Source organism: Salvia miltiorrhiza, chromosome 8 (genome assembly GCF_028751815.1).
Source record: "Salvia miltiorrhiza cultivar Shanhuang (shh) chromosome 8, IMPLAD_Smil_shh, whole genome shotgun sequence".
Lineage (NCBI taxonomy): Eukaryota > Viridiplantae > Streptophyta > Magnoliopsida > Lamiales > Lamiaceae > Salvia > Salvia miltiorrhiza.
The window spans coordinates 3,737,952-3,753,457 of NC_080394.1; the positions used below are offsets into that span (position 1 = coordinate 3,737,952).

General features: G+C 38.2%; 2 protein-coding genes across 2 annotated transcripts; both read left to right on the forward strand.

The window, feature by feature from the left end:
* The first annotated feature begins 573 nt into the window (after nucleotides 1-573).
* Nucleotides 574-1,044, forward strand: LOC130997140 (uncharacterized). The gene has a single exon (XM_057922400.1). The coding sequence runs from the start codon at nucleotides 574-576 to the stop codon at nucleotides 1,042-1,044; it is 471 nt and encodes a 156-aa protein (XP_057778383.1).
* Nucleotides 1,045-14,193: 13,149 nt separating this feature from the next.
* Nucleotides 14,194-14,962, forward strand: LOC130997142 (uncharacterized). The gene is made up of 2 exons (XM_057922401.1): nucleotides 14,194-14,808; nucleotides 14,897-14,962. Exons 1-2 carry the CDS (start codon nucleotides 14,194-14,196, stop codon nucleotides 14,960-14,962), a joined length of 681 nt encoding a protein of 226 aa, XP_057778384.1.
* The last annotated feature ends 544 nt before the right edge of the window (nucleotides 14,963-15,506 follow it).

Consider the following 15,506-nt stretch of genomic DNA (forward strand, 5'->3'; position numbering starts at 1 on the left):
CTAATAAAATAATGCCAAATAGTTAGTGCAAGATTAGTAAAAGTAACCACAATACATTAACACTACCCTTTTAGTCTTTTACACCACCTTTTCACCACCTTTTTCAGCTTTCTTAAAACCCGTGCCGAACACCAAATAGGAAGATGATTCGTGGACGGAGGGAGTACTTCATCCGTCTCATTATAAGTGGCATGTTTTCAAAAGTACCACTTTTAACTTTTTTACATTTTTTCCTTAATTTTTTGTGTTCAAAAATTTTGAGACAATTATAATGGGACAAAGAGAGTGCTAATTAAAGTTAATTATTTTATCAAACCTCTTTTATCATTTAAACCAAGCATCTCCTCAAAGCGTGAAGTTAAAAATTGGACCAATAAATGAAGATCTATAGTTTGATGTTACTGATGCTGGAAGTTTAAGCACGGCGGCGACCTGCCAGTTTCGCCTCGTTAGTTGCACAACTTCTGCAACACTCCTAAACCTAAACCTAAACCTAAACCTATATAGATGAATGGGATGGATACAGAATTGATTATAACCCTTTGAATATTCACTACTTTTACACACAAAGAAATGTCGGAAACTACGGTGAGCATGAAGCTGTTGGTGGACACGCAAGCCAAGCGAGTCCTGTTCGCGGAGGCCGGCAAGGACTGCGTCGACTTCCTCTTCCACATACTGTCTCTGCCCGTGGCCACCGTGACTGGGCTGCTCAGGGAGGAATCAATGGCGGGATCTTGGCCCAACCTCTACCAAAGCTTAATGGATCTCAACGACGGCTACATACAGCCTAATCAGAGCAGGGACGCCATTCTGACACCGGCGGCGCCGGTCTCCGGTTCCCCGGTGCCGCTTCTGGCGCTTAACGATGCGCAGATTCAAAAGGAATTCTACGATTGCGGCGTGTGTAATGACGGTTACGTTGCTGACGACCCAAACGCTGTTTGTCCTAAATGCGGCGCGCTAATGGCCGCGGTTATGGACTATGTGGCTCCTCCCGCGGCGGCGGAAGGCGGCGGTTTGGTGAAGGGGGTGGTGACGTGAAGGGTTGTATACTGAAAGCAAGACTTTATGCTTGTATACATTGATTCCTTAGTTCACTGTGATTCTTCTATCTGAAATATTGTTATTGCATAATCCTATTATAGTCCAATTTATCTCATACTATAGATTATATGGTGTGTTGTAGATCACAGAAGATCATATAATCGAAAAAAGTTGAGATATAAATTGAGTTCACAATCGAGGCAACTATGGACGAGTTGCTGGTTTAGATTGTAGCATAAATGGATAAATAGTTTGTCTTGGCTATTTATTTATGCTAGTACCTTCGTGTATTGAACAGGATCACAGTGAGATGAATTCTTATATTCTGACTAATTAAGAATCAAGATCTCGGCGACTTAAATAATCTTAACCTTAGTTGGATTAATCGGTGTAAATAATATATTGACTATTGCTTTGATTTATCATGGGTGAGAGTTCTCTTGAAGCTCAATATACTCGATATTTTGGGTGATAGCAATTATTATTCGACATGCGATTATATTGCAATAAGGAACCGTGTCCTGCTAATAACAGGATGATAATATCCTCTCGAGGAACTTAATAAGTTTATCGTATTAAACCCTGCAGGTGGAATTAGTTCCGATACGATAATAAGTTTAAGTGGTAGCACTCGAGATGTCGTTTATAATTAAACGACTAATTAATTAATTAATTGATCGTCAGAGGAATTAATTAATTAATGGATATTGGATATCTTAAACACGGGGATTAATTAAGTCTAATACTAGCCCCGACTCACCTAAAGAATAAAGAGGTAATTCAGTATTAATTTTCTAGTGGAATAAATTAATACTTGTGTCTCGATTTTATTCTGGGCTGAATAGGAAAATCGAGCACTGGGAGGCCAAACTTTATTCAAGCTAGTAGATCCCCGCTTGGCCCAATAAAGGCTTAACTCCATATGGGGCGTCCGTCCATCTATTTCTCACTTAAGCCTTTGGGCTTTGTTTTAGTTTAATTAGATTATGGGCTTATTATTTAGGGTTTTAATACCCAGTATAAATAATAGGTACAGCCCTAATTCTAATTCACTTGTGACATTACGTGAGGTAAAATAGAGAGAAATCTGTGAGAACACAGAAACTGAGGCGGCGCGTTTCCCTAGGAAAAGGAGAGGACTTGAAGATCGTTGCCACCCAACGTCAAGTCTTGCCGTGGGAACAAGTTGGAAGATCAACACTGGAGTCGATCATTGCCGGATTTGCAAGTAAGATTCTATCCTCTTGCTATAGGCACATGGTTTTTGTATGTATTCGTTTGATATCCGAAATGGATCACGGGCACGTGAATCATATGTCAAAATATGGTTCCTAAAATTGGTATCAGAGCCGTGGTTCCAGAATTTCGGCTCTGTCGGATAAATGAATAGTAAAACCATTAAGTTTTTTTTGTTTTTCCTGCTGTTGTTCTTCGTGGCTTGTTGATTCGTGGGATACGTCGGTTTGACGTTGTAACTATTTTTCCACCGCGAGAAAATCCGTGGTTAGATTAGAATTTCCATTGTAATTGTTGTTGTTCGGATGTAATCTGTAATCTGAAAAAATGAAGAACGGATCGACGATGAAGAATGGGACCGCCGCGCCTTCGGCGGGCTCTACTGCACCTGGAACGCACAGAGGCACAGCCGCGTCTGGTGAGTACAGTCGACCGCTGCAACCCCACATATCAGCGTCGAGGGCGGCGGTCGCTCCGGCGACTACCGTCTGCTCAACGTCTGTGCAATGTGTGGAGGTGGATGGCGGAGGTCGCGGCTGATCTGGTCAGACGGGGTGATGGGCGGCATTTTTTTAATCGCGCCTCCTTCTCGTGTGCGTGCTGGTGACTGGCCTGAAGGCGGCTGACTTGGCGGGCGGCGCGGAAAGGGTCTTGAATGGAGTGGCAGCGGCGAATGCAGTGGAGGAGAACAGGGGCTCCGAGCGGCGCGCAACCCTAGGCGGCGCAAGCCCTAGCAGATGAACAGTGTCTGCGGTTTTGGGCTGCTGAACGGGCCTGAGCGCCTGGGCCGTGGATGGGCTTTGACCGCGGGTCAAGAGCAGTTGACTGTCTGTTCCGGGCCTGGAGGTTTATTGGCAGCATTTGTTTTGTCCCTTTTTTCGGCCCAGTTCGAGTTTTGGGCTAGTTTTAGCCATTTTTTTCTTTTCTATTGTTTTAATGTAATAGATTAGAAATGGGATTCCACGAATGGGCCGCGAAGAATTTTTTTTTATTGTTCTTAGCATGTCGTGGGATTTTATCACCGTTATGGTGTTTTGAGCATGATTTTATTTGCTTTATGTGAATTTAAATGCGCATAGAATATCATGCTAGGTTCAATCACGTTTTCACTAAGCACGTTTTAATTTCAAGCGAGCATGTTTTATTACATGTGTTCTAGAAATGCATGCTTAGGTTTTCCGTGTCAACGTGATTTAACCTGTAAACCTTTTGAACTAAAAGACTAAGCGGATAATTCAATTTTTTAAATAAATTTGATATAGACCTCCACAGTTGGTTTAAGACAAAGTAAATTAATAATTGGTGTAAACGTCCACACGAACGTGGCTTGCACTCGTTATTAATTTACAGCTTTTGTCGGTTAAACTTCTAAATTAAAAATATTTTAATCTTGTGAATAAGTGGGAGTTTTGCATGTAAACGTTCACACTATCGTGACTTGCATGTACTAATTTCTACGAGTTATTCTGGAAATGATTAAAATTAATTATTTTAACATTGAGAATAGTGGGAGCTTCTTGTGTAAACGTCCACACGAACGTGGCTTGCACGGGTTAGTTTTCATGGATTATTCTAGTAGGGGTTAAAATAAAAGATAGTCATTAAGTTGACTAAATTGTGGTCATTGCTTAGACGTTAATTTCAAGTACAACTCCCCAACGGAGTCCCTTCTTGAAATTGCGTGGTCTAGTTAAGGTCCGTTAATTGGTCCCATTTTGTCATAAGGATAAGTTGACAATGGAATGAGACCAAAGACTGGGTGTCTGGTCAAACGAAGAGCGCGTAAACGTCCACACGAACGTGGCTTGCGTGTAATTCGATTGGGCTAACGGAGGTTTCAATAATATTGTTTTATCAAAAGGTTACAATATTATTGCTACGAATCTTTATGCAATAACGTGTTTTTTCTAATGTGCGCTTGTTTGTTTATATTTCAGATATGACTGTTACCCCGCTTTTGAATGTTTTATCTGCTAAGCCGCTTACTGGTCCGAATTTTTCGGAATGGAAGCGCAATCTGGGATTTGTCCTAGACGCGGAGGAGTATAAGTTTGTGCTTACTACTCCCGCTCCCGCGAACCTTCATACTCGGTCTTCCGAAGAGCAAAGGGAGGCCCATAAGCGGTGGCATAGGGCGAATAATATGGCGAAAGCTTATATTATGACCACTATGTCTTCTGCGTTGCAGCTGCAACATCAGTCGTTGGAGACTGCGACTGCAATTATGAGGAACCTCGAGGAGCTCTTTGGGGAATCGGACCGATCAGTCCGTTTTGAACTCATGAGGAAACTCATGTCTTCAAAGATGACGGAAGGATCGTCTGTGCGCGAGCACGTGCTTGGAATGATTAATCATTTCAATGAGCTGGACGTGCTCGGTGGAGGAATCGAGGATGCTACTAAGGTAGACATGGTTCTCCACACTCTGCCCAAATCCTACGAAAACTTCCGACTCAATGCCGTAATGGGCAAGAAAAAGTTCACTCTAAATGAACTGCTTAATGAGTTGGTTGCGGCCGAGGGGGTCATGGGAAAGAGTCCACAGGCTTTGGCCACTGCCACAGGACCCAGTTTTCCACCGAAAGGTAGGAAGAAGAAAGGGCCCAATGGCAAGAAAGGCCAAGCAAAAGGTGGGAGCAAGAAGAAGCTAGGCCCGACCGGAGGCGTTGGCAAGCCAAAGGGGAAAGGGAAATGCTTCAAGTGTCAACAAGTAGGACATTGGAAGTCTGACTGTCCCATGATGAAGAAAGCTCAAGGTATTTCTACTGCTCTTGTAACAGAAACATATTCAGTTTCGAGATCTTCCCATCAATGGGTTGTTGACTCGGGTGCAACTGACCATGTTTGTTACACCTTGCAGGGGTTCCTGCGGACAAGGGAGCTTAGTGGAGGCGAGCTGGCACTCTCCATGGGAAATGAAGCAAGCTTACCTGTTGTTTCAATTGGAGATGTGAATTTATTTATTGATGGACATGTTTTAGTTTTGAGAGATGTACTCTATGTTCCGGGTTTTCGGAAAAACTTGATTTCTACCATTCAATTACGAAAGTATGGATATTCTGTTCTTTTAGAAGACAGTGCAGTATTCATCAAAGATGGTCAAGTTTTATTTAGAAGTGCGGCTGATTCTCTTTATACTTTTTCATGTCCATTCGATTATTCTTCATCTGCTTATACTTTGACTACAAACCAAAAGAAGAGAAAGGCTTCTTCTCTGGAGAACCAAACTCTTCTTTGGCACCTAAGATTGGGTCACATCAATCTAAGGAGGATCCAAAGACTGGTTTCCGATGGTATCTTGGAGTCTCTCCAAGTAGAACCAATCCCAGTCTGCGAATCCTGCATAGAGGGAAAGATGACGACTCGGCCTTTCAAGGCAAAGGGGTATAGGGCCAAAGAAGTGTTGGAACTGGTTCATTCTGACTTGTGCGGACCTATGTCCACTCAAGCTCGTGGAGGGTACGAGTATTTTGTCACTTTCATTGACGATTACTCAAGGTACGGATACATTTACTTGTTGCGCTACAAGTCTGAATGTTTTGACAAGTTTCAAACATTCAAGGCGGAAGTAGAGAAGCGACATGGTAAAAGTATCAAGTCATTGCGATCTGACCGCGGTGGCGAATACCTCAGTAACGAGTTTAGAGCATACTTGTTAGAATCTGGGATTACATCTCAGTTGACTACACCGGGTACACCCCAACAGAATGGTGTAGCAGAGAGAAGAAATAGGACTCTTCTAGAAATGGTTCGTTCGATGATGAGTTTCGCTACTTTACCTGTTTCGTTCTGGGGATATGCCTTAGAAACAGCTGGTTACATTCTAAACTTAGTGCCTTCTAAGTCGGTTGCAAAGACCCCGTCCGAGCTGTGGTCAGGGCGCAAGCCTTCTCTTAACCACATCCGGGTTTGGGGCAGTCCAGCACACGTGCTGAACAAGGATGCCGATAAGTTGAGCCCTAGAACTGAAGTAAAGCTGTTCATAGGATATCCTAGAGGAACGAAAGGTGGTTATTTTTATTGTCCTAAGGATCAGAAAGTCGTTATTAGCACTAACGCAAGATTCTTGGAAGAGGACTATGTAAATAACCACAAAAGTAGGAGCGAAATCATCCTCGGTGAGGTCAAAGACATTGGCACGACAAGTCAACCAACTCAGCCAATTGTGCAAGATGTAGTACCTCAAGTCTCATCAGAAAATGCACAAGCTGTCGATACTGAATCTGCAATAGTGCCACGTCGCAGTGAGAGGGCATCAAAGGGCAAACTGCCCAATCGATATGCGTTTGTCAATGAATCTACGGATTCAGTTGATGATGGGCTTGTCGAAGAAGATCCCTGGACTTACTCAGAAGCACTAGCAGATCCAGATGCTCTTGAATGGGAAGCATGTATGGTTTCTGAATATGAATCCATAACTGCCATGGATGTATACGAGAAATGTTTGCTACCTGTTGGTCGTGAGGCCATTGGCTGCAAATGGGTATACAAACGCAAGAGAGGACCAGACGGGAAGGTTACGGCCTTCAAAGCGAGACTAGTGGCGAAGGGTTATACTCAACGACCTGGTATCGATTATGAGGAAACTTTTTCGCCAGTAGCCATGCTTAAGTCTATTCGAGCTCTCTTGGCCATGGCTGCCCATATGAACCTAGAGGTGTGGCAAATGGATGTCAAGACCGCATTCTTGAATGGGTATCTTGAGGAAGATAGAGACATCTATATGCTACAACCAGAGGGGTTCATCAAGGAAGGTGAGGAGCATCTAGTGTGGAAGCTCAAGAAGTCCATTTATGGACTTAAGCAAGCTTCACGATCCTGGAACAAACGTTTCGATGACGTGGTCAAAACTTATGGTTTTGAGCAGTGTGTCAACGATAGTTGCGTTTATAGGGTCTGTATCGATGGGAGTCTGGTATTCCTTATACTCTATGTGGACGACATACTTCTCATTAGCGATAATGTGAATGTATTGTCTGGCATTAAGGAGTGGTTATCCCAACAGTTTCAAATGAAGGATTTGGGAGAGGCAGCATATATTCTCGGAATAAAGATTGGTCGTGACCGATCTAAGAGAATGTTGAGTTTGTCTCAAACATCCTACATTGACACTGTTTTGGCGCGGTTCAGCATGCAGAATGCCAAGAAAGGTTTTCTACCTTTCAGACATGGTGTTCCACTATCTAAGGCAATGTGTCCCACAACGCCTGAGGAGATAGCGAGCATGAAGATAATTCCCTATGCCTCGGCTGTGGGAAGTCTCATGTATGCGATGCAGTGTACCAGGCCTGATATTTGTTTTGCCGTAGGCATTGCAGCAAGATATCAGGCGAATCCAGGTCAAGCTCATTGGACTGCTGTAAAGCACATACTCAAGTACCTTAAACGGACTAAGGAGTATGCGCTAGTTTACCAGTCTGATGATCTGACACCGGTAGGGTATGTAGACGCCGATTATCAAGGTGATAAGGATAAGAGGCGGTCTACTACTGGCTATGTGTTTAAGTTTGGGGGTGGAGCCATTGTGTGGAGAAGTGTAAAGCAGAAATGCAATTCACTATCTACCATGGAAGCCGAGTATGTAGCTGCTTGTGAAGCTGCTAAAGAGGCTGTATGGCTCAGGAACTTCCTAACTGAGATTGATGTGATTCCTAGTTTGCCGAAGTGCATCACAATTTATTGTGATAACGAGGCGGCTATTGCGAATAGCAAGGATTCAAGATGTCATCAATCCATGAAACACATTGATGGCAAGTATCATTACATTCGGTCTGTGGTCAAGCATGGTGATGTAGCTTTGATGCATATTGCGGGAGTTGATAATCTGGCTGATCCCTTCACGAAGAGTCTTCCTGGTGCGGTGTTCAACAAGCATGTTGAAGGCCTTGGAGTTCGTGGCCTCCCTATACTAAATTAAACTTTAGTATAAGTGGGAGATTTTGTAATAGCTAGAGGATATTATCAGTTTTTCAGTCACATTGTATACTAAAAGTTTGCTTTAGTATAAGTGGGAGAATTGAAGGGTTGTATACTGAAAGCAAGACTTTATGCTTGTATACATTGATTCCTTAGTTCACTGTGATTCTTCTATCTGAAATATTGTTATTGCATAATCCTATTATAGTCCAATTTATCTCATACTATAGATTATATGGTGTGTTGTAGTTCACAGAAGATCATATAATCGAAAAAAGTTGAGATATAAATTGAGTTCACAATCGAGGCAACTATGGACGAGTTGCTGGTTTAGATTGTAGCATAAATGGATAAATAGTTTGTCTTGGCTATTTATTTATGCTAGTACCTTCGTGTATTGAACAGGATCACAGTGAGATGAATTCTTATATTCTGACTAATTAAGAATCAAGATCTCGGCGACTTAAATAATCTTAACCTTAGTTGGATTAATCGGTGTAAATAATATATTGACTATTGCTTTGATTTATCATGGGTGAGAGTTCTCTTGAAGCTCAATATACTCGATATTTTGGGTGATAGCAATTATTATTCGACATGCGATTATATTGCAATAAGGAACCGTGTCCTGCTAATAACAGGATGATAATATCCTCTCGAGGAACTTAATAAGTTTATCGTATTAAACCCTGCAGGTGGAATTAGTTCCGATACGATAATAAGTTTAAGTGGTAGCACTCGAGATGTCGTTTATAATTAAACGACTAATTAATTAATTAATTGATCGTCAGAGGAATTAATTAATTAATGGATATTGGATATCTTAAACACGGGGATTAATTAAGTCTAATACTAGCCCCGACTCACCTAAAGAATAAAGAGGTAATTCAGTATTAATTTTCTAGTGGAATAAATTAATACTTGTGTCTCGATTTTATTCTGGGCTGAATAGGAAAATCGAGCACTGGGAGGCCAAACTTTATTCAAGCTAGTAGATCCCCGCTTGGCCCAATAAAGGCTTAACTCCATATGGGGCGTCCGTCCATCTATTTCTCACTTAAGCCTTTGGGCTTTGTTTTAGTTTAATTAGATTATGGGCTTATTATTTAGGGTTTTAATACCCAGTATAAATAATAGGTACAGCCCTAATTCTAATTCACTTGTGACATTACGTGAGGTAAAATAGAGAGAAATCTGTGAGAACACAGAAACTGAGGCGGCGCGTTTCCCTAGGAAAAGGAGAGGACTTGAAGATCGTTGCCACCCAACGTCAAGTCTTGCCGTGGGAACAAGTTGGAAGATCAACACTGGAGTCGATCATTGCCGGATTTGCAAGTAAGATTCTATCCTCTTGCTATAGGCACATGGTTTTTGTATGTATTCGTTTGATATCCGAAATGGATCACGGGCACGTGAATCATATGTCAAAATATGGTTCCTACATGACGTACATGGTGATGGATGATTTGGAGATCAAGCCCATGTCTACCATCTCCAGCATCGCTCTGCTCAACAAGTTTAATGTGAAGGATGTGGGAGCTTTGGACGAGAAGGTTGTCACTCTTGGAATGACTGAGGTAATTAGCTCAACATCTCTCTATCTTTAACCAATTTTATTTCTTATTTTCCAAATATAATTATGTATTGTTGTTTTTGGTAGGCTTTGATGGTGTTGAAGTATTCTCACCAGAGCAAGAATGTTCTCACTCGGGTCTTCTGCTAGTTCCGTTCCGGCCATGTATTTCCTCTTATGTTCAAATTATTGAGTTTCGCATTTCTATGATGTTTTGTAGGGTTGTCTAAATGGTTATCGGGTTTTGGGTATCCAATTAACCGAACCGAAATTCCCGGGTTTGGGTATCCAATAACCGAAAATTTCGGGTAATGGATCGGTTTCGGTTATTGTTTTTTTGGAAATTTCGGTTATCGGTTAACCCGAAAAACCGATCGGGTTAACCGAATAACCGAAAATTATTTTATTAATTATTTAATATATATATATTATCAATATATCATAGTATATAATATATTATATATTTGTAAATTATATAAATATATTTTTAAATTATTTAATATCTATATATATATATTTGTAAATTATTATATATATATTATATATAATATATTTGTAAATTATATTTGTAAATTTACATATATATTATATATTTGTAAATTTACAAATAATTTACATATATATTATATATTTGTAAATTTACATATATATTATATATTTGTAAATTATTTAATATATATATATAATATATATTTGTAAATATATATTATACTCCCTCCGTCCATGAAAGAACTTCCTAGGAGGGAGTGGCACAGGTTTTAATAAAATGTTGTATAGTGTATTGAGAGTGGAGAAACGGTTGTAAAGTGTATTGGGAATTGTGAAAAAATATTAATAATTTATTGTGTTGTTTTAATTAATGTTATTTGAGTGGTGGGAATTGTCTTTGGTGGGGTATTGTCCCAAAATAGGAAAAAGTAGGAAGTTCTTTCGTGGACGTCCCGAAATAGAAAAATAGGAAGTTCTTTCGTGGACGGAGGGAGTATATTTGTAATTTCTTTTAGATTAGATAGAGAAAAAATTATTTGAATTTTATTTTTTAAATGGGTATTTCGGATACCCAAATAACCCAATTGGTTAACCGAAACGGGTATTGGGTAACCGAACTTCTAAAACGGTTCGGGAACGGTTATTGAAATTTGGCAATTTCGGGTTCGGGTAACCAAAAATTCGGGTACGGGTAACCGAACCCGAACCGATCGACAACCCTAATGTTTTGTATCCTAAATTAAAACTATCACATTCGACCTCTTTTAGTGGATGTTGCAATGCAATGGAGGAATGGGTTCTTGGATATTGTATTGGTGAAGAAAAAACAAAATCTTTGCGTAATAGCATTCCCAACTTCATATTAAAAGCATGATTAAGCGAGATAGTGCGGTTGAAAGAAAATATTATGGAACATAGCCTAGAATAATGCTCCTATTGCAATTTGTGTGAGGTATTACATAATACTACATGTGACAATTCAAACAATTTAAGATTGCCGCGGATGAGGCCTAGCTAGCACAAGTGAAGTGACAAGGTTGAAGCACTCATAATTTGTTTTTATATGAGATGTTTAATTTGAATTTAATTCCGTCTCTGTGCATGTAATGTTCACACCTTTGTGTGGATAGCGTTTCGTGTGCATTCTTTGTATGGTATAGAGGTCTTCCTTACTTGTGGGTTATTGATTTTTGTATGTTAAAAAAAAAGTGAGGACATGTTCTAAAATGAAAGTGATACTCCCTCCGTCTATGAATTAAAGCTTGAACTTAAATTTTTGTTCACAAAATAAAACACTATTGTCTTTTTTGTATTTTTTTTATTTTCATTCTTTTTCTATATTTTACTATCCTTGTCACCAATGTACCCACCTTACAACACATTTTCATCAATTATATATTATATATTTACTATACTAGTGGACCTTACCCCACAATACCTTATCACTTTAGTCAAATATTCTTTTATTTCACTCACACACGTAATACCTTTATCAACATTCTTAGTTTATGTGTCAAGCATAAAATGAGGCTTTAATTCGTGGACATTGAGAATATTATCTTTTAAAATGGATGAAAAAAGGAAACTGGAATACTTTTTTATAGGCCGAAATTAGTAGTAGTATTTTTATTTTGTATAGAATGAGAGTATTTTAAAAGAGTAATTGCCCCTAAATATATAAATTTTCATCAAACTTTGAAATTGCATACCACCTTAAAAATCAACCTCACAATACATAAAACTTGTATATTTTCTGATTTTTCCCGTAACACCTAAAATTCCCAAATTTGAAAAAGACGCGGACATTGGAATTACATGTGGATTTGCCGGAGTTCGGTTCAAAACGACGGCGTCCTTAATTAAAGAAAAACGACGTCGTTTCTTTAAATTTCACCTTACTTTTTTTTAAAATTTCTTGATAAAGGGTAAAATCAGAAAAATAAGGTGAACTTTAAGAAAAATGACGTCATTTTCCTTTAATTAAGGACAAGGTTGTTTTTGAACCGAACTTTGGCGAGTCCACGTATAATTTCAACATCCACATTATTTTTAAATTTAGAGATTTTTAAGTGTCATGAAAAAAAGCAAAAAATATACTTTTTTCGTCCCATCTAAAGTGAGATCCTTTTTTTGGACACAAGAATCAAGAAATGTGTGTTTTGTGTACAGGTGAAAAAGTGGAAAAAAAAATGATTAAAAGATAAAAAATTTATCTAAAAAAGAAAGTGTCTCACTTTAAGTAAGACAAAGAGAGTATAAAAATTAGGGTTGGAATTTAAAGTACCCATTCTTATAATTTATCTTACAAAACTACCCACACTACCCAAAAGCAAAAGTGATGGTGATAGGCATGCTTGGTTTTTGTAAAAGTTCTTACACAAGTACAATTGTGTAAGAGTTGTGTAAGATATGTAGTTAATATATACTGTAGGTTGAAAATTTGGAAAAAATTTGGGAACGTTTGTGTGTTAAAAATATTATTACGAAGGTAAAAAAATTCATGATTATGTGTATTATGAAGGAAAAAATTATTTTGAAGCGAATGGCATAACTAGCCGCCAGAAATCCTTAGCCGGCAGCACTAGCCGCGGTCCATAATTTTTTTTTATTCATAATGGGTCAACTAGCCGCCAGTAAATCCTAGCCGCTAACACTAGCCGCTGGAAAAAAACACCGGCGGCTAGTGTGAGCGGCTAGGTTTTACTGGCGGCTAATTGACCCATTAGGATCAGAATTTTTTTGTGATTCATAATATACTTAAATTGGAATTTTTCAGCACTCGTATTACTGTTTTATTATATACACAAACGTATCCTCATTATTTTCAAACTTAGGGCATTTATCAGATTTTGTGCATTTTTAACTACTTATCTGACACATTTTCTTACACAATTGTACTTATGTAAGAACTTTTACAAAAAACCAATCATGCCTATCACCATCACTTTTGCTTTTGGGTAGTGTGGGTAGTTTTGTAAGATAGATTATAAGAGTGGGTAGATTCCCCTATTAACACTAAAAATTATGTATTATAAAGCTGATTTTAAAAGAGTAATGTTAAACACCCACATTGTGGTTATTTTTTTGTAATTTTAAAATAAGATTTAGTTATTTTATTATATTCTTCACATTGTAATTATTTTTTTGATAAATTTTTTATTTTTATTAAAAATAAATTAAAAATAGAAATGCAAAAAAAAAACAATGTAGAGAATATAATAAAATAAATAAATCCTATTTTTATTTTAAAAAAATAAATTAAATAAATCAATATTTTTTTGTTATACTAGTGTGTGGGTGGCCACATAGATTTATTAATTTTAAAAATGAGTGATGCTAAATAATTACATTGTGGCCACCCATAATTTACATAAATAGAAAATATTTTAATTTATTTAATTTATTTTTTTAAAATAAAAATAAGATTTGGTTATTTTATTATATTATCTACATTGTAGTTATTTTTTTGCAATTTTTTGATAACTTTTTTATTTATATTAAAAATAAAATGCAAAAAATAGTACAATGTAGAGAATATAATAAAATAACTAAATTCTGTTTTTATATAAAAAATAAATTAAATAAATCAAGATTTTTCTTAGTATACTAATTTGTGGGTGGCGACAAGGTGGCTGATATTTATGGTTTAAAAATAATGTGTAATTTTAAAATTCAATGAAAATGTATATGTATTTAGACTTTAGAGGCAATTAGGCTTATTTTAAAATATTCCTTTTTTCTTTTTTGAAGTGGAAGACTAATAATTTGATGTTAGGATAACGCAGGAAATTTGAGCAGGGCGGCGACCTGCCAATTTGGCCTCGTTAATTGCACAACTTCTGCAAACACCAATATCGAAGTTCCGCTCCCTATATAGATCAACATTGATAGAGGATTGAGCATAACCACACTCGCAGAATACAGGTAAAGAAATGGCGGATTCAAAGGTGAGCATGAAGCTGTTGATCGACACAAAAGGCAAGCGAGTCCTGTTCGCGGAGGCCGGCAAGGACTGCGTCGACTTCCTCTTCCACATACTCACGCTGCCGGTCGCCACCATCATAAGCCTCCTCAAAGCTCAAGGAATGGTGGGATCTTTGCCTAACCTCTTCCGCAGCTTAGAGACTCTGAACGACACCTTCATACAACCAGACCAGAATAAGGACACCTTTCTGAAACCCATGTTGCCGGCCTCCACTTCCTCCTCGATTCCGCTTCTGACGTTCACTGCTGCTCAGAATCACAAGAAATTTTACAGGTGCGGTAACACCAACAGCTGTCGCAGTTATGTTTCTGATGGCCCACGCGCCACTTGTCCATCGTGCCAGGGGTTTATAAGCACGACTATGACCTATGTGGCTCCTTCCGGCGTCCAAGTGGTGTCGGAAGGCGGCGGCTTGGTGAAGGGGGTGGTAACCTACATGGTGATGGATGATTTGGAGATTAAGCCCATGTCTACTATCTCCAGCATTACTATGCTCAATAGGTTTAATGTGAAGGAGGTTGGTGCGTTAGAGGAAAGGGTTGTCACTTTAGGAATGAAGGAGGTATCATTTTCTGCTTCTTTCAAGTACTACTATATTTCTTCTTCTCTTATTGTATCTGTAAATTCTCGTCTTTTTTTTTTTTGGGTAGGCGGTGAAGTTGCTCAAGACTTCTCTGCAGAGCAACAAGGTTCTGACTGATGTCTTTTTTAGTTGAAGAAATGCATCTTCTGTTATCTTTTTGGTTTACTTTTGTTGTTGTTTTCTCGGCTATGAACCTCTGAGTTCAAATGCCTTTTCATAGTATATATGCTGTTGATATCAAATGTGCAGTCATTTGGCTATTTCATGGACTTTGCTAGTAAAATATGTAAAATAAAACTAGCTTGTTAATTTAACTTTGCATTTGTATGATGCACTATTTACAAACGCAGGAGGCAAAATATCCCTTTGATGCGTTCTCTGCAGGCCTTTGCAAAAGCTATTAAAATACGTGAAGAAGATATCGATACAAAATTTTACTGTTCTTACTTTTCAAAAAAGTTTAAAAAGTTGAAAGTAATAATTACGATAGGAAGATCTTTAATTATAGTAATTAATAATTACAAAATTTGATTCGATTTGCATCCAACCTGAACCCCAAACGATAAATGATAAACAATAAATTTATGAAGTCACACCACCCACACGCTGATACAATAAGAAAAATTTTGATTTATTTAATTTATTTTTAAAATAAAAATAAAATTTAATTATTTTAT

Excerpts from the sequence above, each read along its gene's own strand:
- LOC130997140 (XM_057922400.1), top strand. The coding sequence starts at position 574 with ATGTCGGAAACTACGGTGAGCATGAAGCTGTTGGTGGACACGCAAGCC.
- LOC130997142 (XM_057922401.1), top strand. The coding sequence starts at position 14,194 with ATGGCGGATTCAAAGGTGAGCATGAAGCTGTTGATCGACACAAAAGGC. Across the intron at positions 14,809-14,896 it reads TCACTTTAGGAATGAAGGAG|GCGGTGAAGTTGCTCAAGAC; the intron begins GTATCATTTTCT and ends TTTTTTGGGTAG.